We start from the raw sequence: 26,303 nt of genomic DNA on the forward strand, positions 1-26,303 counted from the left end.
GCAACCTGTTTTACATCTCTCCCGATTTTTATTTCCATTGAATTTGTCGTAACCTGAAGAAATTGCTGCTGAGCGGGTAATTTGTGGCGACTTTTCTTTTCCACTTTGTATATTGTCCTCTGCCCCCTTGAGTGGGTGTAAAAGATCCCACGGCACTATTTCGAAAAAGAGCAGGGGAGTTATCCCCGGTGTCCTGGGCCAATATTTATCCCTAAATCAACATCACAAAAAAACTGATTATCTTGTCATTATCACATTGCTGTGTGTGGGAGCTTGCTGTGCGCAAATTGGCTGCCACGTTTCCCACATTACAACAGTGACTGCACTTCAAAAAGTGCTTTCGGTGGTCGTGAAAGGTGCTATATAAATGCAAGTCTTTTTTTTCCCTTTCAACTGCTGCTGTATCTGAATCACAGCAGGTAAAAGCTCTAACCTGACCTCATGCGATGACCGATGAGCCTTACTCACTCTTTGGCACCAGAGGAGGTGGTTTACTGTGGGAACAGTGGCCGATTGTTCAGTGTGTGGAGGGAAGGAGAGAGGGGAGGATGGAGGGAGGGAGGGAGTGAGGGGAGGATGGAGGGAGGGAGGGAGTGAGGGGAGGATGGAGGGAGGGAGGGAAGGATGGAGGGAGGGAGGGAGGGAAGGATGGAGGGAGGGAATGAGGGAAGGATGGAGGGAGGGAAGGATGGAGGGAGGGAGGGAAGGATGGAGGGAGGGAATGAGGGAAGGATGGAGGGAAGGAGGGAAAGAGTGGAGGGAGGGAGGGAGAGAGGGAAGGATGGAGAGAGAGAGGGAGAGAGTGAAGGATAGAGAGAGGGAGGGAGAGAGGGAAAGATGGAGGGAGGGAAGGAGAGAGGGAGGGAGTGAGAGAGGGAAGGATGGAGAGAGGGAGAGAAGGAGGGAAGGATGGAAGGATGGAGGGAGGAAGGGAGGGAAGAATGGAGGGAGGGAGAGAGGGAAGGATTAAGGGAGGGAGAGAGGGAAGGAGCAAGAGAGGGAGGGAGGGAGTGATGGAGGGAAGGAGAGAGGGAGGGAAGGAGGGATGAAGGGAAGGAGGGATGGAGGAAAGGAATGAGGGAGAGAGAGAGGGATGGAGGGAGTAGTGGAGGGGCAAGGAAACCCATATTACTACCACTGCCCCTGCTCTGGCTCCGGCTCCTATTGGCTGTGTTCCAGTGAGATGTTGGAGCAGTAATTCCCTGCTCACCCATCACTTCCAGTTACTACATTAGAGGCAAGCAGCCATGAAAAGGGACAGGAGAAGCCAAGGGACTCCCACCAACAAATTATTCATTAAAAAAACAACATGGATAAGCCTTTTTTATTAGAAATGGATCTTGTTTTTAGTGCCAGGACCAGTCAGTGTTTGTGCTCTTTCGAAATACTCACTTTGCTGGCGAGGTCACCAGCCAACGGTAATTATCTCCGGCGGAGATTGATTTTCTCTGCCTTACTCGTGCTTTTTCATGATACTGGTCTGTCCTTCTCTGAAAGACAGATGATAAGCAATTCGTTTTCCAAAAAGATTTCATGTATATTCCACTCATTAATCTCAGCTTTGCACGTCTCGTACAGGAACTCCATTGTGGTAAACCTGTTATTTAGGAGAGCTGATGTTGTTCAATAAATCAATCTTTTTGCACTATCGTTTATCCCTTGCCTGCACTCAAGCAGCTCATCATTGCGTTCTTGTTTAAAGCACGCTGTGCACCTCACACAAACAGGTCACGGAATGTCTGACGAAGGAGTTAGACAAAGTCTCCCATTGGTGCTGTAAAGACAACCTCTCTGAGGTTCGGGATCAGGCAGTCGTGTCTTCAGCACAATGAAATACCACCCAGAATTTACTGGATGCAATCATCCATTCTTACAGGGAACGTAGAAACAGGAGGAGGCCATTCAGCCCCTCGAGCCTGCTCCGCCATTCAATGAGGTCATGGCTGATCTGTGACCCAACTCCATATACCCGCTGTAAGGTATGCACCTGTGAGTATGCTCACGGGTTTGTAGAGCTCAAAAAAAAATAGTTGTAGAGCTATTGCATTGTGAGTGGCTTAGCCAGTCCCGTGATGTTCGCAAGACTCAATAAAACCCCAGCCAGTTGGGTCGAGGTCATCCGCGATGAGGTATGCAGTTGTGAGCCTGGTGGATGAACTAGTAATGTGTAGTTTGATTGTTAAACCTTTGGTTAATAAATCAACTCGTTCTTAATAGCAATGTGTTGCTATTCTTAAGTCAAGAATCCATGAAGCAAATACATTACACCCTCCTTTGCCCCGTATCCCTGTGGCTAACAAAAATCTATCAATCTCAGATTTAGAATTAACAATTGAACCAGCATCAACATAGGAACAGGAGGAGGCCATTCCGCCCCTCGAGCCTGTTCCGCCAATGGTTGATCTGTATCATGACTCTATTTACCCGCCTTGTCTCGTAACAGAGAAGCAAATACTACCTGGAGGATTGTACTGGAACTCAGTCCCCTTTAAATAGGATCGAGGCCCATTTCCAGAACTGGCTGTGATCCAGGTGTGATTTTCTGAGATAAGAGGAAATTTTCTTCTTAGTCAGTCCCCCGGAGTCGAGGATGACTTGCTTCACACTAAAATGGGTTCTAAGGTGGCTGATGAGACCAATGGCCTTGACCATCATTTTCCAGTTCTCTTTGGATCTGGGCATGGTCCCGGAGGACTGGAGGACTGCTAATGTAGTACTCTTGTTTAAGAAGGGAGAAAGGGAGAGGCCGAGTAATTACAGGCTTGTCAGCCTAACCTCAGTGGTGAGAAAATTATTGGAAAAAATCCTGAAAGACAGGATAAATCTGCATTTGGAAAGGGCAAGGATTAATTAGGGACAGTCAGCACGGATTTGTTAAGGGAAGATCGTGTTTGACTAACCTGACTGAATTTTTTGAGGCGGTAACCAAGAGGGTCCATGATGGTAGTGTGTACGATGTAGTATATATGGACTTTAGCAAGGCTTTTGATAAGGTCCCACATGGTAGACTGGTCATGAAGGTTAAAGCCCATGGGATCCAGGGCAAAGTGGCAAGTTGGATCCAAAATTGGCTTAGAGGCAGGAAGCAAAGGGTAATGATTGATGGATGTTTTTGTGACTGGAAGGCTGTATCTAGTGGGGTTCCGCAGGGCTCAGTACTGGGTCCCTTGCTTTTTGTGGTATATATCAATGATTTAGATTTGAATATAGGGAATATGATTAAGAAGTTTGCAGACGACACTAAAATTGGCTGTGTGGTTGATAATGAAGAGGAAAGTCATAGACTGCAGGAGGATATCAATCTACTGGTCAGGTGGGCAGAGCAGTGGCAAATGGAATTTAATTCAGAGAAGTGTGAGGTGATGCACTTTGGGAGGGCTAATAAGGAAAGGGCATACACATTAAGCGGTAGGCCACTTAATAGTGTAGATGAACAAAGGGACCTTGGAGTGCTTGTCCACAGATCCCTGAAAGTAGCAGACCAGGTGGATAAGGTGGGTAAGAAGGCATACGGGATGCTTGCCTTCACTGGCCGAGGCATAGAATATAAGAGCAGGGAGGTTATGCTTAAATTGTATAATACTTTGGTTAGGCCACAGCTGGAGTACTGCGTGCAGTTCTGGTCGCTGTATTATAGGAAGGATGTGATTGCACTCGCGAGGGTGCAGAGGAGATTTACTAGAATGCTGCCTCGAATGGAGAATCTTAGTTATGAGGACAGATTGGATAGGCTGGGTTTGTTCTCATTGGAACAGAGGAGGCTGAGAGGAGACCTCATTGAGGTGTACAAAATATTGAGGGGCCTGGACATAGTGGATAGAAAGGACCTATTTCCATGGGTGAAGGGATCAATTATGAGGGGGCAGAGTTTTAAGGTAGTTGGTGGAAGGTTTAGAGGGGATTTGAGGGGGGGGGGGGCTTCCTTACGCAGAGTGTTGTGGGGATCTGGAACTCGCTGCCTGGAAGAGTGGTGGATGCAGAAACCCTCACCACTTTTAAGAGATGGTTGGATGTGCACTTAAAGTGCCGTAAATGCAGGGTTCCGACCTAGAGCTGGTAATTGAGATTAGACTGGATGACCTTTTGTTGGACGGTGCAGATATAATGGTAAGTACTGCAGGGAATAGAATAGGGTGATCTCCTGGACTAGTGTCGATCACCTGGATGGGTCGGAGAGGAATTTTCCCAGATTTTTTTCTCCCTAAATTGGCCTGGGTTTTTATCTGGTTTTTGCCTCTCCCAGGAGATCACATGACTCCGGATGGGGTGGAGTGTAGAATATTTCAGTATAAGGGGTGTTGCAGTTGTGTGAGGCGGACTGGTTGGGCTGGGTGCTCTTTGCCTTTCCGTCATTGTTCATGGGTTTATATGTAACCTTCAGGGCTGTTGACCGAGGGCCGTGCTGTGTGGACATGATGGCCTCCTTCTGTGCTGTAAATTTCTATGTTTCTATGTTTCTAATGCGGGATCTAGTCTCCATCTCAGGTGGGGCAGACGGTGGTTGGAGGGACAGGTGGATGGGGTGCTTGCGTTACATAAGAACATTAGAAATAGGAGCAGGAGTAGGCCATATGGCCCCTCGAGCCTGCTCCGCCATTTAACACGATCATGGCTGATCCGATCATGGACTCAGGTCCACTTCCCTGCCCGCTCCCCATAACCCCTTATTCCCTTATCGGTTAAGAAATTGGACGCGCTCCTTCCGCTGTTTGCGCTTGGCTCCCGGTGAAGAGACTCGAGATGTTCGGCGGTCTCCCGGATGCTCCTTCTCCACTCTGAGCAGTCTTGGGCCGGGGATTCCCCAGAGTCTTTGGGGTAATGTTACATTTATATCTGGTAGCGTCTTCCGGAATTTGTCAGATTTCCTTTGAAAAGCAATTTGAGGATATGCAACTCTTGCGCATCTCCGGAACACTCTGGCTGCGTCGCCAATGGTGATTGGAGATATAGTGATGGATGTTGTAGGATCTCCCCACAGAGACATTTAAGGAGACTCTGATTAAGACTCGTGGGCGAACAAAGAGACAGTTACGATACTTTGGAGAGAGGAAGCACAATTCTATCACTGCGGCTCAGCGCAGTGAGTGAATGAATCCTGCCCTGGGTGCTGTATAAAGAACAGTCAGAGCCCTGGGCCACTGGGCCACAATTTTTGAGGAATCCCTGTCCTGAGGTGGATTAGAGAACAATTGTTTCAGTGCAGATTGGCAGCTATTTGTTCAACCCTGCCTCCTCCTTCCCAAAATCCAGCAGGAAAAGACTGGCTTTTTTATTCTTTAAAACTCTGTTTTGCGCCTGTACCAATATGTGACAGGACTATTTTATAAGAGCACAAAATATAGGAGCAGGAGTCGGCCATTCGGCCCCTCGAGCCTGCTCCGCCATTCAATGAGATCATGGCTGATCTTCGACCTCAACTCCACTTTCCCGCCCGATCCCCATATCCCTTAATTCCCCTCGTGCCCAAACAGTTTGTAGATGTAACAGAGCGAATTAAGTCTCCTTATTTTCTCTTCACCTGATTTCCATTAATTCGGGCACTTCCTCAAGAAATGTGCATGTTAGTGGGACGATACTTACTGCAGTAGAACAACAGCTTGCCTTTAACGTCCCAAGGTGCTTCATGGGAGCGTTATCAAACAAAAAGTAACACTGAGGCACATTTGGGACGTGCGACCAAAAGGTTCTTCAAAGAGGTAGGTTTTAAGGAGCATCTTAAAGGAGGAGAGAGAGGCTGAGAGTTTTAGGGAGGGAGTTCCAGAGCTTAGGGCCCAGGCAGCTGAAGGCACGGCCACCGATGGTGGAGTGAAGGTGGGGCGGTTGTTTAGTGAATGCAGAGACTTCAGCTTGACCACACCATATAACCAGGCTTACACCTGAAGAAAGGCCTCTTGGGTGAGATACTGGTCTCTCACGGAACTCTATCCTAACCGACAGTCAGCCCCAACTTCAACCTAACTTGCACCGGAGGTTTGTACTGTTCCCCGTGGATTGTCTGCCCAGATCCTCGCTCCTTCACCTCTCCTCGTACGTTGCAGCTCCGCGACCCTTACCCAAGAGCTGCTTAAATCTTCTTGTTCCGAGTCAGAAGGTTGTGGGTTCAAGCCCCACTCCAGGGACTTGAGCACAAAGGTCCAGGCTGACACTCCCAGTGCAGTGCTGAGGGAGCGCCGCACTGTCGGAGGTGCCGTCTTTCAGATGAGATGTTAAACCGAAGCCCTGTCTGCTCTCTCAGGTGGATGTAAAAGATCCCATGGCCACTATTTCGAAGAAGAGCAGGGGAGTTATCCCCGGTGTCCTGGGCCAATATTTATCCCTCAATCAACATCACAAAATAATAGACGATCTGGTCATTATCACATTGCTGTTTGTGGGAGCTTGCTGTGTACAAATTAGCTGCCGTGTTTCCCACATTACAGCGGTGACTACACTCCAAAAAGTACTTCATTGGCTGTAAAGCGCTTTAGGCTGTCGTGTAAATGTGTTGAATGAGGGGAGTTCCTGATTGTTTATTGTTTAAACAGACGCTGCCCCTTTAAAAGCTCTGGAATGACTCTTCACATGTTCAATGAGATCCTACAGCAATAATTAGAGATTCTGTTTTCAATAACAATCAACGACAGACAACGAAGAGATGAAAAATCAATGAATTCCCCGACGAGCGAGTCAGGGCTGTCACTGGTGTGACCTTATCTCATCAAAATGCCACCAGCCTTGCCCTGTGGGACCCCTCGTGGACACTGGGAATATGCTGCTGCTGACTGCTCCACTTGCCCCCTGCCCCCGAGATACTGACCTGTGTGTCTGCAGCGAGTGAGCAGAAAGGGTCTGGCTGAGGCCATCGGTACCAGAGACCGACAACCACAGATAATATCCAGCATCTTAGGCAGTCCCTCGAAGTGAGGATGACTTGCTTCCACACAAAAGAACGATGAGTTCACAGGTGTTTCAATGAAGGACCTAATATTCCAGATCCTGAACTACATCCTGAAGGGTGGAAGATGCCTGTGGGTGGATTTTTTTAACGTGGGGTGGCCGTTGCACACCAGCCACCACACGGGCTCGACAGAGCTAGGTCTTGGTCCAGTGGCAAGGATTAACCAAGACGACTGGAGACCAGCTCTGCTGCACGGACCTAGTGCGCACGCATATCGCAGTGTGGGCTGGGCCCTTGCTGCCCCTGGGCCCTCGCCTCTTCTGGGCCCCGAACTCACGCCTCTCCTGGGCCCCGATCACATCCCGCTACGAACTCTTGCCGCTCCTTCGCCCCGACCTCACCGCCCCTGCTGTACCTGCCCGCACTGCAGTCAGCGACCTGGATCTTGGTGATGTCCAATCCAGTTGCCCTTCTCCAAGTTGTCACCCTCCTGCAACAGCTTTCCCCGCTCCCTGAAGTGGCTCCACACTTCTCCCGGGCCTCAGCATAAATATCCAGCATAAAGAAAGGATGTCTCCCTCCACACACCCCCCCCCCCCACCACCCCATCAATAGTGCGAGGCGCCCCTACCTAGAAGGTGCAATGCCGACAGGTTATTAGATCTGCAGAGCGAACAGATTTGAACCTTTGTGATTTGATTAGAGCTGTTGCCTGGGCCCCAACCTCTGGGATTCCCTACCTAAACCTCTCCGCCTCTCTACCTCCTTTTAAGACGCTCCTCAAAACCTAACTGGTTGACCAAGCTTTTGGTCACCTGCCCTAACATCTCCTTCTGTGGCTCGATGTCACAAAAATGTTTGTATTGATGTCATTCTTGTTGAGCGCCTTGGGACGTTTGGCCACGTTAAATGCGCTATATAAATGTAAGTTGTTGTTGTTACACAGCGGGTCGGCCATTTCGTCCCACAAGAAACCTCGGAATTCACGATAGCCGAAAAAAATAAGAACATAAGAAATAGGAGGAGGAGTCGGCCATTCGGCCCCTCGAGCCTGCTCCGCCATTCAGTAGGATCGTGGCTGATCTTCGACCTCAACTCCATTTTCCCGCCCGATCCCCATATCCCTCGATTCCCTTAATATCCAAAAATGTATCGATCTCTGTCTTGAATATACTCAGTAACTGAGCCTCCACAGCCCTCTGGGGCAGAGAATTCCAAAGATTCACCACCCTCTGAGTGAAGAAATTCCTCCTCATCTCAGTCCTAAATGGCCGACCCCTTATTCTGAGACTGTGACCTCTGGTTCTAGACTCCCCAGCCCGGGGGAAACATCCTCCCTGCATCTACTCTGTCAAGCCCTGTAAGAACTTCATTTGTTTCAATCAGATCAACTCTCAAAGGAAAGCAGCGTGGTTGTATAATGTTCTCAAAGCGCCTCACAAAAAATGAATTGCTTGCACACGCAGCCGCTGTTTGCCATTTGGGGATAGGAAGCTCCCGCAAACACCAATAGTCAGTTCTTCTATTGTGTTTTAATGGCATTGGTTGCAAGAGCATTGGAGTGTCAAGACTTGCATCTTAAATCTTCTCCCTCAGAGTTAAGTCGCAACTGAGACAAGCGAACACTAGCCAACTATGCGAAGCGGGCGGGGAAGTGGAGCTGTGTCCATGATCAGATCGGCCATGATCTTATTGAATGGCGGAGCAGGCTCGAGGGGCCGAATGGCCGACTCCTGCTCCTATTTCTTATGTTCTTATGTAACTCCTCATAAGGATGATGGACTGAATATTCTACCGTTCTCCCATCCCCCTCTGCCACGTACCCTGTTTAAATAGCACGGCTTAAAATCAAGTATTAAATAATTCCTTTTATTTTTAATGTTTCTTTCCCAAAGGGACCGTTAGGCGCAGATGTCGCATCAATGTTTCCCATTAATTAACGTGGTTTTAATTCCCCCCTCACCCCCCCAGGGAAACTGGGAATTGAGCCCTTGCTGAGCTCAACCTGTCTCTGTGGTCGCGATGTATATAAACGTCGGAAAAAGTCTTGGGCCGAAAGTAAAACATTTTTACATAGAAGAGTGTGTTGCTCTCCTGCCGATCGCGAAACTGGGGCCAAACGGACCAGAGAGAGAAAGACAGACTTGCATTTATATAGCACCTTTCCCAACCTCGGGACTTCCCAAAGCGCTGTACAGCCAATGAGAGAGAAGACAGGTGGTGCTATATAAATACAAGTTCCTCTTTTTTTGATGATCAGTCTATTTTTTTTTACAGGTGTCTCATGCAGGCTACCCTCAGGAGCAACCAGTCTGGAACTCGTTCTTCCTGTTCCAGGGACGGGACTGTGCCACCATCTTCACCGCAGGAGCTGCCCTTGTGCTCGAGTACTATCCCATCACGACTGGTGCGTGTGTGTGTTTCTCCGGCACTAGGTGTGGAGGGGAAAGCTGTCGCTTTACAGAGGCGGTTTGTAACCTTAAATCTCAGCTGGTTCCCTTAATGCTCAGTGAGCGTGAAATGAAGGAGCCTTTAGGTTGCGGTCCCGGGGGGAGTGAAGCCGGAGCAGCCTCCGCGTGCCACACTCCTGTCTCTGTACTGCCGCCGTGAAAAGCTGGGCCTGTGCCACGTTGCAGACTCACGGTCCCAGTGACTCGCCTGTCTCCGTGTCTGCCTCGGGGTCACCGAGCCCTCGTGGTGAGCCAGCATCGTGACATCATTGTGATGTCATGATCCACTGACATCACTGTGATGTCATGATCTGGTCAGTGGTCCCAATGACCTCTTGAACTGGGAGAGGGGTTCATGGGCAGGATCACGATTTCACTGGAACTTTGTGGTGTTGTGATATATCTGTTGCCAGGTAGACTTTTTGTATGGAAAGGTTTTTTTGGTGTGTGAGAAAGTTCCAGGGACATCATGATCGAGGAACTCTGCCCACAATTCACTTTCCCTGTGTGTGACTTCATTGGAGCATGACGTCACTGGGGCATGACATCACTGGAGCATTATGTCACTGTGACATCACTGGGGCATTATGTCACTGTGACGTCACTGGGACATTATGTCACGGTGACATCACTGGGGCATGGCATCACTGGAGCATTATGTCACTGTGACATCACTGAAGCATGACATCACGGGGCATTATGTCACTGTGATGTCACTGGGGCATTATGTCACTGTGACATCACTGGGGCATGACATCACTGGAGCATTATGTCACTGTGACATCACTGGGGCATGGCATCACTGGAGCAATATGTCACTGTGATGTCACGGTGACGTCACTGGGGCATAACATCACTGGAGCATTACATCACTGTGATGTCACTGTGGCATGACATCACTGGAACATTGCGTCATTGTGACATTACTGGAGCGTGATGTCATCATTATGCCATCAGAGCATGGCATAACCAGGTCATTACATCACCATGACGTCACCGGAGCATGACATCACCGTGACGTCACCGGAGCATGACATCACCGTGACGTCACCGGAGCATGACATCACCGCCATGTCACCATGTGGCAGAGGGGACTCTCACACAAATACTTGTATTTCCCCTTTTTTGTTCGGGCAGCCAATAACACTTCCACATAAACTCCCGGCTGTGCTATTTTGCCGACCTGTTTATTTTAAACAGCGAAATGATTGCAGTAAAATAGAGCAAATCTGTAACCCCTTATCCCAAGGGCAGACGCTCGAGGCTCACAACTGTGTATGTCTCTCAGCGGGAGGTGTGGGAGCAGGGTTTATTTTAGGAGTGGACGCACCAAGAGCTGCCTCACCAACCCCAGACTCCCAGAATGCCGAAAGCTGCCCTTGTGTGGTACCCCTTGCGGGTTTGAGGAGGCTAGTGAGGCCCTGCTTCTCCCAGTGAGTCAGTAACTCCACAGAAACTCTTAGGTAGAAGCCATCAGCCCAGAGACAGAACCACTTTCATTCCCCAGGTAATGAAGTTAGAATCGCAGAGAGAGTAATCCTGTCTGTGTGTGTGTGTGAGAAACAGGAGGAGGGGGGTGGGGGGGGGATGGGGCGGGGGAATGGGGGGGGGCGGGGTGGGGGCGGGGGTGAAAGGGAAAAACCATCGCTCGGGTCAGCCGACTGCTTGTAACCGATAACTTCTCAATTGTACTTTTAGAATTTGCCGATTAGTTGGGCAATTATATAAGTGGATTTTCTGCTCAATGACGGCCTCAGGGCCCGCTGAACTTGCTCATTTCAAAGTTGTCTCTGCGCTATTTTAGTGGTCATGTGGTTCGGTCAGTCTAGGGCCATTAGCTGCAGAGTACAGTTCACAGCTGACTAGGCCCCTGGTTCTGCTGTTAGCCGCAAAATGCCACTTGGAGGGAGTGCAGCGTGGGTTTACCAGAATGATACCCGGACTCAAAAGGGTTAAGTTACGAGGAGCGCCGACACAAACTAGGGTTGTATTCCCTGGAATTTAGACGGTTAAGGGGCGATCTGATGGAAGTTTTCAGGATATTCAGGGGAACAGCAAGGGTACATAGAGAGAAAAACTATTTCTGCTGGTTGGGGATTCTAGGACGAGGGGGCATAACCTAATAATTAAGTGATAAGGGAGTGAAGGCTTATGGGGAGCGGGCAGGGAAGTGGAGCTGAGGCCAAGATCAAATCGGCCATGATCTTATTTAATGGCGGAGCAGGCTCGAGGGGCCTATTTCTTATGTTCTTATGTTCTTAATTAGAGCCAGGCCTTTTCGCAGTGAGGTTCAGAAACACTTCGACACACAAATGCGATAGAAGTTTGGAACTCTCTTCCACAAACGGCAACTGATGCTAGAGCAATTATTAATTTTAAATTGGAGATTGATAGCTTTCTGTTAACCAAAGGGATTAAGGGATATGGGCCAAAGGCGGGTGCATGGGGTTAGGTCACAGATCAGCCGCGATCTCATGGAATGGCGGAGCAGGCTCATAAGAACATAAGAACATAAGAATTAGGAACAGGAGTAGGCCATCTAGCCCCTCGAGCCTGCTCCGCCATTCAACAAGATCATGGCTGATCTGGCCTTGGACTCAGCTCCACTTACCCGCCCGCTCCCCATAACCCTTAATTTCCTTATTGGTTAAAAATCTATCCATCTGTGATTTGAATACATTCAATGAGCTAGCCTCAACTGCTTCCTTGGGCAGAGAATTCCACAGATTCACAACCCTCTGGGAGAAGAAATTCCTTCTCAACTCGGTTTTAAATTGGCTCCCCCGTATTTTGAGGCTGTGCCCCCTAGTTCTAGTCTCCCCGACCAGTGGAAACAACCTCTCTGCCTCTGTCTTTTCTATCCCTTTCATTATTTTAAATGTTTCTATAAGATCACCCCTCATCCTTCTGAACTCCAACGAGTAAAGACCCAGTCTACTCAATCTATCTTCATAAGGTAACCCCCTCATTTCTGGAATCAGCCTAGTGAAACGTCTCTGTACCCCCTCCAAGGCTAGTATACCCTTCCTGAAGTAAGATGACCAAAACTGCACGCAGTACTCCAGGTGTGGCCTCACCAATACCCTGTACAGTTGCAGCAGGACCTCCCTGCTTTTGTACTCCATCCCTCTCGCAATGAAGGCCAACATTCCATTCGCCTTCCTGATTACCTGCTGCACCTGCAAACTAACTTTTTGGGATTCATGCACAAGGACCCCCAGGTCCCTCTGCACCGCAGCATGTTGTAATTTCTCCCCATTCAAATAATATTCCCTTTTACTGTTTTTTTTCCAAGGTGGATGATCTCATATTTTCCGACATTGTATTCCATCTGCCAAACCTTAGCCCATTCGCTTAACCTATCTAAATCTCTTTGCAGCCTCTCTGTGTCCTCTACACAACCCGCTTTTCCACTAATCTTTGTGTCATCTGCAAATTTTGTTACACTACACTCTGTCCTCTCTTCCAGGTCATCTATGTATATTGTAAACAGTTGTGGTCCCAGCACCGATCCCTGTGGCACACCACTAACCACCGATTTCCAACCGGAAAAGGACCCATTTATCCCAACTCTCTGCTTTCTGTTAGCCAGCCAATTCTCTATCCATGCTAATACATTTCCACTGACTCCGCGTACCTTTATCTTCTGCAGTAACCTTTTGTGTGGCACCTTATCGAATGCCTTTTGGAAATCTAAATACACCACATCCATCGTTACACCTCTATCCACCATGCTCATTATATCCTCAAAGAATTCCAGTAGATTAGTTAAACATAATTTCCCCTTCATGAATCCATGTTGCTCCTGCTTGATTGCAGTATTCCTATTTGGATGTCCCACTATTTCTTCCTTATTGATAGCTTCAAGCATTTTCCCCACTACAGATGTTAAACTAACCGGCCTATAGTTACCTGCCTTTTGTCTGCCCCCTTTTTTAAACAGAGGCGTTACATTAGCTGCTTTCCAATCCGCTGGTAACTCCCAGAGTCCAGAGAATTTTGGTAGATTATAACGAATGCATCTGCTATAACTTCCGCCATCTCTTTTAATATCCTGGGATGCATTTCATCAGGACCAGGGGACTTGTCTGCCTTGAGTCCCATTAGCCTGTCCAGCACTTCCCCCCTAGTGATAGTGATTGTCTCAAGGTCCTCCCACATTCCCGTGACCAGCAATTTTTGGCATGGTTTTTGTGTCTTCCACTGTGAAGACCGAAGCAAAATAATTGTTTAAGGTCTCAGCCATTTCCACATTTCCCATTATTAAATCCCCCTTCTCATCTTCTAAGGGACCAACATTTACTTTAGTCACTCTTTTCCGTTTTATATATCGGTAAAAGCTTTTACTATCTGTTTTTATGTTTAGCGCAAGTTTAATTTCGTAATCTATCTTTCCTTTCTTTATTGCTTTCTTAGTCATTCTTTGCTGTCGTTTAAAATTTTCCCAATCTTCTAGTTTCCCACTAACCTTGGCCATCTTATACGCATTGGTTTTTAATTTGATACTCTCCTTTATTTCCTTGGTTATCCACAGCTGGTTATCCCTTCTCTTACCGCCTTACTTTTTCACTGGAATATATTTTTGTTGAGCACCATGAAAGAACTCCTTAAAAGTCCTCCACTGTTCCTCAATTGTGCCACCGTTTAGTCTGTGTTTCCAGTCTACTTTAGCCAACTCTGCCCTCATCTCACTGTAGTCCCCTTTGTTTAAGCATAGTACGCTCGTTTGAGACACAACTTCCTCACCCTCAATCTGTATTACAAATTCAACCATACTGTGATCACTCATTCCGAGAGGATCTTTTACTAGGAGAGCGTTTATTATTCCTGTCTCATTACACAGGACCAGATCTAAAATAGCTTGCTCCCTTGTAGGTTCTGTTACATACTGTTCTAAGAAACAATCCCGTATGCATTTTATGAATTCCTCGTCAAGGCTACCCTGTGCGATTTGATTTGACCAATCGATATGTAGGTTACAATCCCCCATGATTACTGCCGTTCCTTTTTCAGATGCCTCCATTATTCCCTTGAGTGGCCTTCTTCTGTTCTGATGTTCCTCTCCCCTCGGGATGGGGTCCTGTGTGTGAGGAGTTGTACTCAGCACCGAGCTCCGATCGAGAGTGTAACCACACGCTCGGCCATTAACGGAGATTTTGCTTAAGTTCTACAAAAAGTTCAGCTGCCCTTTGGGTCGACACAGCACAGGGACCTTACGCAATGCAGCGTCAAATTGTCCCCTCCAGTGTACGCTGGAAAGTGAGATCACTGCCTCAACCTTGTTCTGGAGTTAGACTGTCACTCTTACAAAATGGAAGCACTATCGACTCACCCTTCGACCCCTGACCTCCCGTGTGTGGTGTGATTGTTAAATCTTTGCTAATAAACCAACTTGTTCTTAATAGCAATGTGTTGCTATGAATTCTTAAGCAAAGAACCCATGAAGCAAATACATTTCACCATGTGTCCATGGAAGCAATACACTGATTCCCTCTGTTGGGGGGAGGGGGGGCAGGGGAAGTCAGAACAAGGAAACCTCATCATCATCATAGGAAGTCCCTCAGAATCGAGGAAGGCTTGCTTCCACTCTTAAAATGAGTCCTTAGGTTGGCTGAACAGTCCAATACGAGAACCACAGTCCCTGTCACATAACATTAATAGTAGAGCCAGACCGTTTAGGGGTGATGTCAGGAAGCACTTCTTCACACAAAGGGTAGCGGGAATCTGGAACTCTCTTCTCCTCCGCCATCGCTAAAAAACTGTTGAGGTCAATTGAAAATGTCAAACCTGAGACTGATGTCAAACCTGAGACTGATTGATTTTTGTTCGGCCAGAGTATTGAGGGATATGGAACCAAGTTATAGAAACATAGAAAATAGGTGCAGGAGTAGGCCATTCGGCCCTTCTAGCCTGCACCGCCATTCAATGAGTTCATGGCTGAACATGCAACTTCAGTACCCCATTCCTGCTTTCTCGCCATACCCCTTGATGCCCCTAGTAGTAAGGACTTCATCTAACTCCTTTTTGAATATATTTAGTGAATTGGCCTCAACAACTTTCTGTGGTAGAGAATTCCACAGGTTCACCACTCTCTGGGTGAAGAAGTTTCTCCTCATCTCGGTCCTAAATGGCTTACCCCTTATCCTTAGACTGTGACCCCTGGTTCTGGACTTCCCCAACATTGGGTTTGAACTTGGATCGCTGGATTCAAAGTCCAGAGTGCTCACCATTACACCATTTAACCAACGGAGATACAGTACAGATCAGCCATGGTCCAATTGAGTGGCAGAACAGGCTCGATGGGCACCATTGGTGGCCGTACCTTCAGCTGCCTGGGCCCCAAGCTCTGGAACTCCCTCCCTAAACCTCTCCGCCTCTCTACCTTTCTACCTCTCTCTCCTCCTTAAAGATGCTCCTTAACGAGTAACTAGTGGGGTACCACAAGGTTCAGTGCTGGGACACCAGCTATTTACAATATACATTAATGATTTAGACGAAGGAATTGAATGTAATATCTCCAAGTTTGCAGATGACACTAAGCTGGGTGGCAGTGTGAGCTGTGAGGAGGATACTAAGAGACTGCAGGTTAGGTCAGTGGACAAATGCATGGCAGATGCAGTATAATGTAGATAAATGTGAGGTTATGCACTTTGGTGGCAAAATCAGGAAGGCAGAATATTATCTGAATGATGACAGATTAGGAAAAGGGGAGGTCAACGAGACCTGGGTGTCATGGTACATCAGTCATTGATAGTTGGCATGCAGGTACAGCAGGCGGTGAAGAAGGCAAATGGTATGTTGGCCTTCATAGCGAGAGGAATTGAGTATAGGAGCAGGGAGGTCTTACTGCAGTTGTACAGGGCCTTGGTGAGGCCACACCTTGAATATTGTGTTCAGTTTTGGTCTCCTAATCTGAGGAAGGACATTCTTGCTATTGAGGGAGTGCAGCGAAGGTTTACCAGACTGAATCGACTAGGCTTATATTCACTGGAATTTAGAAGAATGAGAGGGGATCTCATAGAAACATATAAAATTCTGACGGGATTGGACAGGTTAGATACAGGAAAAATGTTCCCGATGTTGGGAAAGTCCAGAACCAGGGGTCACAGTCTAAGGATAAGGCGTAAGCCATTTAGGACTGAGATGAGGAAAAACTTCTTCACTCAGAGAGTTGTGAACCTGTGGAATTCTTTACCACAGAAAGTTGTTGAGGCCAGTTCATTAGATATATTCAAAAGGGAGTTAGATGTGGCCCTTACGGCTAAAGGGATCAAGGGGTATGGAGAGAAGGCGGGAGTGGGGAACTGAAATGCATGATCAGCCATGATCATATTGAATGATGGTGCAGGCTCGAAGAGCCAAATGGCCTACCCCTGCACCTATTTTCTATGTTTCTATGTTTAAAATCTACCTCCTTGACCAAGCCCTGTTCTAATATCTCCCTATGTGGCTTGGTGGCAAATTCTATCTGATAACGCACCTATGAAGCACCTTAGGACACTTCACGACTGAGGCCCTGTCTGACCTCTCAGGTGGATGTAAAAGATCCCACGGCACTATTTCGAAGGAGAGCAGGGGAGTTCTCCCCGGTGTCCTGGGGCCAATATTTATCCATCAATCAACATAACAAAAAAAAAACTTATCTGGTTATTATCACATTGCTGTTTGTGGGAGCTTGCTGTGCGCAGTTTGGCTGCCGCGTTACAACAGTGGCTACACTGAAGAAAAATGTACTTCATTGGCTGTAAAGCGCTTTGAGACGTCCGGTGGTCGTGAAAGGCGCTATATAAATGCAAGTCTTTTTTTCTTATAAAATGCGCGTTGTTGTTGAATGGCCTGCTCTTGTTGCTATGGTGATGACCCCTGTACTTTGACCGATGGAAGTGTGATGAATGGGTTTTACTCTACCATTGTCACCGACAGTGATGAACTCCGTCAGCTGGTACATCCGCAGCCCGCTGGGGTTCTCGATGGTGCCCCTGGACCAGAACGTCTACCACAAGTTGATGGCGGAGAGCGGAGGCCATGGATTGCGGCTCGACGGCCTGCCCGTGCAGGTGAGCTTTCTGTCCTGTGTCGGGCGCCTCTATGGTTGGAAACGGGCCCCTCGGTGTGGTGTGAGGAACAGAAGAGGGGGTGGGGTGGGGGGGTGTCACTTCTGATCCCGAGACCCCCCCCCCGCCTTCCACCCAGCTCCCATCGTAAGGTGCCGGGCGAGGGGAGAATAACCACCGCTGTGCTGACCCCCACAGTCAAATAACCCGCGGACGCCCGCTGGCTGTTCCCGGCCATGAGGGCTGGCTCCTTGGGCGAGGGGCCAGAGCACCTGGGGTGGAGGTCTGCCTCCTAGCAACCTCAGGAGGGTGGGAGGGAGGGCTGGAGAGTTTTGAGAATTGGATTTAAGGGCGGTTGGATGGGGAGGAAAGTGACATTTAAAAACTAACCAATAACGCACAAACCGACCCTCTTTTCGATGAACAAGTTCAGATGGAGTGCATAGTTTGGTTTACGAGAGGAGGGTTTTAGAACAGACACCTTGCCTGCCTGAACTACCCTGGCTAAATAGCTTTCCAGACCATTACTCCTTGTATAAACTTGAGATAAGAGTGGGCCTCTCCATAAGACTTGTAGTGGACAGTTTGTGTCAGCCGTGGCTCAGTGGGCAGCATCCTCGCCTCTGAATCAGAAGGTTGTGGGTTCAAGTCCCACTCCAGGGACTTGAGCACAAAAATCTCGGCTGACGCTCCCAGTGCAGTGCTGAGGGAGCGCCGCACTGTCGGAGGGGCTGTCTTTCGGATGAGATATTAAACTGAGGCCCCGTCTGCTCTCTCAGGTGGATGTAAAAGATCCCATGTCACTAAGAGCAGGGTTGTTATCTCTGGTGTCCTGGCCAATATTTATCCCTCAATCAAAAAAAACCCAGATGATCTGGTCATTATCACATTGCTGCTTGCTGTGTGCAAATTGGCTGCTGCGTTTCCTACATTACAATAGTGTCTACACTTCAAAAGTACTTCATTGGCTGTGAAGTGCTTTGGGATGTCCGGTGGTCATGAAAGGTGCTATATAAATGCAAGACTTTCTTTTCGATGTCCCCTTTGCCTATACTGTTATGTTTTCACCAGAAACCACCTCCCTACCCTCCCCATTCACTCCTAACACATGTTTTCCACTGTTGACATTTCCACAGGGTGTCCTGGCCAACATTCTGTCCTCAACCAACACCACCAACACGGATGAACTGATCATTTGCCTCGCAAACTGTTTGTGGCCCATTGCTACATAATAGCCACTATACTTCAAAGAAATTCTTTCAAGTGTTTCGACGATAAGGCTGTTGTTAAATGCAAGTTTTTTTTTGCCCATTGCGACCCTGAGTCATTCTGCAGGCACAGCAGGGGGCTGAGCTTACTGAGTTATCGATCAGTGACAAAGTGACAGCATTGCCATCGCTGTCCTCCGGCCTATGCTCCCTGTGATCACAGATCGCCACCACAAGGGCAGGATTGTGGAATTCCCCCCTAACAATCTTCAACCCCCATTTCTAACCAGATATTTGTCCGGTTCCTTTTCAAAGCAGTTAATCAGTGCTGAACCCGATGCTTTCGCTGGGCCGTCATCCACTGCTGAACAGTGCAGCGACCAACAAGCCTCATTGTAAATTTTCTGTCTCTCCACAGGGCAACAGCTTGAGGACAACATCGAACACCAATCCCACCGTGGGCCTCGTTCTCCGTCTTATTCGCTCCGAGGTGAGTTTGAATGAGAACAAGTTTGGTCGCAGCAACAGAGGGCTAAGTTTGTTTTCACCCCCAATTTCCTTCACTCCACCATCGGCGGCCGTGCCTTCAACTGCCGAGGCCCCAAGCTCTGGAATTCCCTCCCTAAACCTCCGCCTCTCCCTCCTCATCTCAGACACTCCTTGAAGCCTACCTCTTTGACCAAATTCCCTGTCCTAATATCTCCTTGTAGGGCTCGGTGTCAAATCATATCTGATAAGGCTCCTGTGAAACGCCTTGGGATGTTTTACTGGCTTAATGGTGTCATATAAATGGGAGTGTCCTTGAAGGCTCGCCCACTGTCTCCTACTCTCATTTATTCCTTCTCATGACCTCGAGACTGTGGAACTCTTTATCTCCCTTTGTCTTTCCTTCCTCCTACATGCCTCAGACTTTGGTGTCCTTAATTTATCTCACTGCCTTCTGTCCTGGTGTCTTCAACCTTGGTGCTATCTTGCATGCCGGACCTTGGGCCTTCATCCAATATCTCAGTTAAGACTATGAAGCTTTTTAACTTGTGCAGCAAGATTTCAAGTGTGTCAACCAGAATAGGGTTCAATTCGAGAATAATTACGAGGGGAAGGAAATATTCAAAGAGAACTTCACAAGAACCCCAAGAACTATCCATTTGTGGACACTGATTAGTGAAAGCGTTGGCGACAGTATGACTGGCATCTGGTGTAAACAGGTACCGGCCTTAAGCTGGTCCCTCCAACCCGTGCCCTGGGATCTTTTCCCTAGACCCGAGAGAGCAGACTTTGCCTCGGTTTAATGTCTCATCCGAAAGACGGCACCTCCAACATAGCCCTTAGCTGTGTCAGGGGGTTGTGGGTTCAAGTCCCACTCCTGGACTGCCCTCTCAGGTGGATGTAAAAGATCCCACGGCTCTATTTCGAAGAGGAGCCAGGGGAGTTATCCCCGGTGTCCTGGGGCCAATATTTATCCCTCAATCAACATAACAAAAAACAGATGATCTGCTCGTTGTCACATTGCTGTTTGTGGGAGCTTGCTGTGCGCAAATTGACTGCCGCGTTTCCCACAATACAACAGTGACTACACTCCAAAAGTACTTCATTGGCTGTGAGGCACTTTGGGACGTCTGGTGGTGGTGAAATGTGCTATATAAATCTAATATCTCTTTCGTTCTTAAACTATCCATTTACAAAAGTCCCAACGAGGAAAAAAAATAATTGGAACATATTCACGTAGATAAAATAAATAGCTTCTGCGGCCACATTTGAACCTTCTGTGTGCATGCTTCCGATCTTAGTAATCACCCTTCAGTGAACAAAGATGAATGTCCCAGCCAAGGATTGTCTTGCCATAAAATGATTTGCTGATCCAATGATAGTCCCACAGCTACTGGCAAATGAAACTATAGTAAGATAATTATGTCAGAGTAACTGGCACAAGCAATGAAACTGCATTTCTCAAACACTTGTGGCATGAAACAATCACTCACACATAATTTAATAAATCTAAAAACTCAGTAAAAACAGAGGGACATTTGTCAGGCCGAGCAGGAAAGTGATAGCTGGTGTTTCCTCACCCAGACCAGCCATTGTAGGAAATATCTGCAGGAAGTATGATTACTGCAAGGAAGGCTTGAGTTTCTATAGCGCCTTTCATGACCTCAAGATGTCCCAAAGTGCTTTTCAGCCAACGAAGAACTTTTGGGGCCCGAACTCGGTCGAAGCCAAGGCCCGCCCAAGTGCCGGCAATTGGCGGCGAGAGACCTGGTGGTACTTTGCCGGGCAGTACCGCCCGCTGGCAAAATAACGGCTTACGCCGTCAATCTCGGCGGCAGCGGGCGGGAGCGATCAATCTCGGCGGCAAAGGCCCTTGCCGCCCAAGTGCCGCCGAGGGGGGAGTCGGGCCCAGGGAGGGTGGAGGAACTGAAAATAAAAATAATTTCCCTCCCCCCAAAAAACTCACTGGGACACCGTCCGGGGACCCCACCTAGGTAAGACGCTGAAAATGGTTAAAGATGTTTGCTAACCTTTCATTTACAGGCCTTCATACCCAACGTCGTGGTTAGACCAGCCTCCTTGCACCGATCGTTCCCTCTGCTGCCGCCGACACTCCCGTCAACTCCCGCCCGCACCAATCTGGCATCTCGGAGGGCGGGGGGGGGGGGGGGGGTCATTTGCGCCCCTTGCACGCCAGAGGCTGGCAGCAGACGGTTCCCGGCAGTGCTCCCCTCCCGCCCACTCCAGCCCGAGTGGAAACTGGCACAGAGGGGAGAGTGGAGGCGGCAGTGGGCAGTAAGGCCACCAATATTGGGGCCTTGAAGTCTAGTCATGTTGTAATGTAGGGAATGTAGCCGTGTGGCACAATGTGATCATGACCAGATCATCTGATTCTACTCTTCGAGTTTTGGCCTCTTGAGCATCCCCGAATTCCATCACTCCACTGTCAGCGGCCGTGCCTACAGCTGTCTAGCTCCTAACCTCTGGAATTCCCTCCCACGCCTCCCCGTCTCTCCACCTCAATCTTTTCCTTTAAGACGTTCCTTAAACGTTTGCTTAAGTCATTACCTGTTTGACCAAGCTTTGGCTCACCTGTCCTGATATCTCCTTCTGTGGCTCGGTCCCGTTGTTGTTTTATTGATGACGCTCTTGTGAAGCGCCTCGGGCTAAGTGGCAGTCGCTATCTAAATGCAAGTTGTTGTTGTTGTTTAGGAACGTTGGTTGAGAGATTGGGCAGGATGCCGCGGGATCTTTTACCTCCACCTGAGAGAGGGCAGACGGGGCCTCAGGTTAACCGTCTCATCCGAAAGACGGCACCTCCGACAGTGCGGTGCTCCCTCAGCACTGCACTGGGAGTGTCAGCCTGGATTTATGTGCTTAAGTCCCAGGAGCGGGGCTTGAACCCACAACCTGCTGACTCCGAGGCGAGGGTGCTACCATAACTTTGTGATGGTAAATGAGGGTTGCTTCCAGCGTAAGGGGAACAAATTATTGATGTGCTTTTGTTGAATATTTGGGACAATGGACAACGTAAGTCCTGAAATTACACCGTGGGAGAGAAGAACTGAAATGCACATCTTGGATTCCTTCCTCTTTGAGATGGGGCTAAAATATATGACAACAATGTGCATTTATGTAGCGCCTTTAATGTAGTAAAGCATCCCAAGGCGCTTCACAGGAGCGTTATCAAACAAAATTTGACACTGAGCCACATAAGGAGATAGTAGGGGATGTATGCATCTGTGAGTATGGCTCAGAGACGTGGACCATGTACATTAGACACCTCAAGTCGCTGGAGAAATGCCACCAACGATGTCTCCGCAAGATCCTGCAAATCCCCTGGGAGGACAGACGCACCAGCGCTAGCGTCCTTGACCAGGCCAATGTCCCCAGCATCGAAGCACTGACCACACTCGATCAGCTCCGCTGGGCAGGCCACATTGTTCGCATGCCAGACACGAGACTCCCAAAGCAAGTGCTCTACTCGGAACTCCTTCACGGCAAACGAGCCAAAGGTGGGCAGAGGAAACGTTACAGGGACACCCTCAAAGCCTCCCTGATAAAGTGCAACATCCCCACCGACACCTGGGAATCCCCGGCCCAAGACCGCCCTAGGTGGAGGAAGTGCATCCAGGAGGGCGCTGAGCACCTCGAGTCTCATCGCCGAGAGCATGCAGAAATCAAGCGCAGGCAGGGTGAAGGAGCGTGCGGCAAACCAGTCCCACCCTCCCTTTCCCTCAACGACTATCTGTCCCACCTGTGATGGACTATGGTTCTCGTATTGGACTGTTCAGTCACCTAAGGGCTCATTTTTAGGGTGGAAGTAAGTCTTCCTCGATTCCGAGGGACTGCCTATGATGAGGATGACAGGTTTGTAGAGCTGTTGAGTTGGGAGTGGCTTAACCAGTCATGTGATGCTCACAAGACTCAATAAAACCCCAGCCAGCTGGGTTCGGGGGATCCACGATGAGGCAGGCGGTTGTGAGACTGGTGGATGAACTGGTAATGTGTATGTGATTGTTAAACCAGCTAGATCTTAATAACTATGAATTCTTAAGCAAAGAACCCATGAAGCAAATACATTACAGTGACTAAAAGCTTGGTCAAAGAGGTAGGTTTTAAGGAGAGTCTTGAAGGAGGAGAGGCGGAGAAGTTTAGGGAGGGAATTCCAGAGCTTAGGGCCCTGGCGGCTGAAGGCACGGCCACCGATGGTGAAGCGATTAAAATTGGCGATGCGTAAGAGGCCAGAATTGGAGGAGTGCAAAGATCTTGGGGGGGCTGGAGGACATTGCAGAGATAGGGTCGAGGTGATGCTATGGAGGGATGAGAATTTTAAATTTGAGGCGTAAAATAAATGCACTGATAAGGTAACGGAGGAAAGAGTTTCCGATGGACATGCTCCATGTTTGCAAGGTGTTATCCCCTGGAGTCATTTCAGTTGCTAATAAGGAATCCCATTCTTTTGTTAAACTTCATTTCATTTTAGTGTGTCGTTGTGGTAAAATACTATGCATCAATATGAGTCGGAATAAAGCATAATGATATGGAGATTTTATTGATATTCTGTGGGTGCCTAGGGGTTTGGTTGCTGAGGAGTCCACATTGGTGGTACTTATGAGTAATTGCCCGTGGGTCAAATCGAGAGACTGTGCGTGTGATACATTATTCACAAGGGTACAACTTAGTGCAGAATTAATTCGTTTTATTACAGCTGCTTGCCAAACTAAATTAACAGTTTCATCCATGCACTAAACTACCGAGGTATTTATTTTAAGATGATTGTTGTAGTACCGTTTTATGGGACAGTAATTTGTATCTTTTATGGTCGGGCTCATGTGTGTAATTTAATATGTGCGATGGCCACTGTTTCCAATGGCTTTATTAAATCCCAACCTAATCAACACAGCTGTCCCTGGCCGGTTCCGCGTAACATCAGGGCAACACGCATATCACCAGTACTGATCCTTGTGACTTCTCCTTCAGAGAGAAAGCTCGGGGAATATCAGTTTATAAGATATCCAATAAGACAATAATAGGCTTATGTTTATATCGCACCTTATCACTTCATAGGAACATCTTCAGGGGTATTACATATTTGTACTGCAGTGAGTGGTTTTATGTAAAAGAAAGACTTGCATTTATATAGCGCCTTTCATGACCACCGCACGTCTCAAAGCACCTTTCAGCCAATTAAGTACTTTTGGAAGTGCAGTCACTGTTGTAATGTGTCAAATGCAGCAGCCAATTTACGCACAGCAAGCTCCCACAAACAGCGATGTGATAATGACCAGATCACCTGTTTTAGTGATGTTGATTGAGGGATAAATATTGGTTGCAGGAACATCAGGGGTAACTCTGCTGCTCTGCTTTGAAATAGTGTAATGGTATCTTTTACGTCCACCTGAGAGAGCAGACGTGGCCTCGGTTTAAAATCTCATCTGAAAAATGGCATCTCCGACAGTGCGGCGCTCCCTCAGCACTGCACTGGGAGTGTCAGCCTAGATTTATGTGCTCAAGCTCCTGGAGTGGGACTTGAACCCACAACCTTCTGATTTAAGAGGCAAGTGTGCTACCTACTGAGCCACAGCTGACACTATATAGCGCACCTTATCACATCATAGTAACATCTTCAGGGGCTTCACAGTTGAATTATATTTGAAGTGCAGAGAGCGGGTTTATGTGGCGAAAAGTGGCGGCCATTTTCTGTCCTCAGTGTCCCACAAACAGCAGTGCAATGGACGATGAACAAATTTGTTTTTTGTTATCATGTTGGGTGAGGAGAGATGTTGGCAGGGCAGTGGGAGGACATGGCATCATGTTGGCCTTCATAGCGAGAGGATTTGAGTATAGGAGCAGGGAGGTCTTACTGCAGTTGTACAGAGCCTTGGTGAGGCCACACCTTGAGTATTGTGTACAGTTTTGGTCTCTTAATCTGAGGAAGGATGTTCTTGCTATTGAGGGAGTGCAGCGAAGGTTCACCAGACTGATTCCCGGGATGGCAGGACTGACATATGAAGAAAGACTGGATCGACTAGGCTTGTATTCACTGGAAATTAGTGAGAGGTGACCTCATAGAAACATATAAAATTCTGAGGGGATTGGACAGGTTAGATGCAGGAAGAATCTCTTCCTGATGTTGGGGAAGCCCAGAACCAGGGGTCACAGTCTAAGGATAAGGGGTAAGTCATTTAGGACTGAGATGAGGAGAATCTTCTTCACTCAGAGAATTGTGAACCTGTGGAATTCTCTACCACAGAAAGTTGTTGAGGCCAGTTCGTTAGATATATTCATAAGGGAGCTAGATGTGGCCCTTACGGCTAAAGGGATCAAGGGGTATGGAGAGAAAGCAGGAATGGGGGACTGAAATTGCATGATCAGCCATGATCATATTGAATGGTGGTGCAGGCTGGAAGGGCTGAATGGCCTACTCCTGCACCTATTTTCTATGTTTCTATGTAAGGTAGAAAAGACCTTGCCACGTTCCTCCCCTGGGAGAGTAAGGAGAACTGACTGGGAGCTTCGTCTAGGAGATGTGTTGCGAGCAAGCTTTTAAGGGTGGAGAGAGATAGAGAGAGAGAGGAGGAGGAGAATCAGGGAGGCATTTGTCGAGGGAATGCCCCAGTGTAGGGCTGAGACAGTGGCGAGCGGAGGCCGCAGGATTGGAGATTGTTGCAGAGGTTGGGTGGGCGAGGCCATGGAGGGATTCTTCTATGAGGACCAGCCTTTTAAATTCAATAAGTCAGGGGATGGGGGGTGGTCAGTATAGATCTGCAAGGTTAGCGGTGACGGGTGAGCGAGACTTTGTGTGGAACAGGATTCAGGTGGGTGAAGTTTTTGATGATTTGGATTCTCAAGAAGGGCATTGATGAAGGGGTGGATAAGGGTTTTGGCAGCAGTAGGGGTAAGATATGGACAGAGGTGGTCCATCGTGTGGAGATGGAAGTAAGTGGTCTTGGTGATGAACAGGATAGAGTTTGAAACTCATCACAAAAATCATCTACTTCAATCTCACAATATTGCTCCGATTGTACCCCTACTGCTGACACACTGTTATCATTAACTGCATTCCATTTAGGGTACGGTAGCCCAGTGGTTATGTTACTGGACCAGTAATCCAGAGGCCTGGACTAATGATCCAGAGACTAGAGTTCAAATCCCACCATGGCAGCTGGGGAATTTAAATTCAGTTAATTAAATAAAAAGCTAGTATCAGTAATGGTGACTATGA

At 48.1% G+C, this 26,303-nt stretch overlaps 1 protein-coding gene across 1 annotated transcript in view; it reads left to right on the forward strand.

Moving 5' to 3' along the window:
- The window catches only part of ccdc33 (coiled-coil domain containing 33), a 282,778-nt gene that overhangs the window by 150,377 nt on the left and 106,098 nt on the right, over positions 1–26,303 (forward strand). Inside the window, exons 10-13 of the mRNA XM_070863959.1 lie at positions 9,155–9,284; positions 17,251–17,384; positions 19,008–19,079; positions 19,630–19,794. Coding sequence (XP_070720060.1) covers positions 9,155–9,284; positions 17,251–17,384; positions 19,008–19,079; positions 19,630–19,794 — 501 coding nt within the window. The remainder of the gene's footprint in view (positions 1–9,154; positions 9,285–17,250; positions 17,385–19,007; positions 19,080–19,629; positions 19,795–26,303) is intronic.

This window comes from Pristiophorus japonicus, chromosome 21 (genome assembly GCF_044704955.1).
Source record: "Pristiophorus japonicus isolate sPriJap1 chromosome 21, sPriJap1.hap1, whole genome shotgun sequence".
In the NCBI taxonomy this organism is placed as follows: Eukaryota; Metazoa; Chordata; class Chondrichthyes; family Pristiophoridae; genus Pristiophorus; species Pristiophorus japonicus.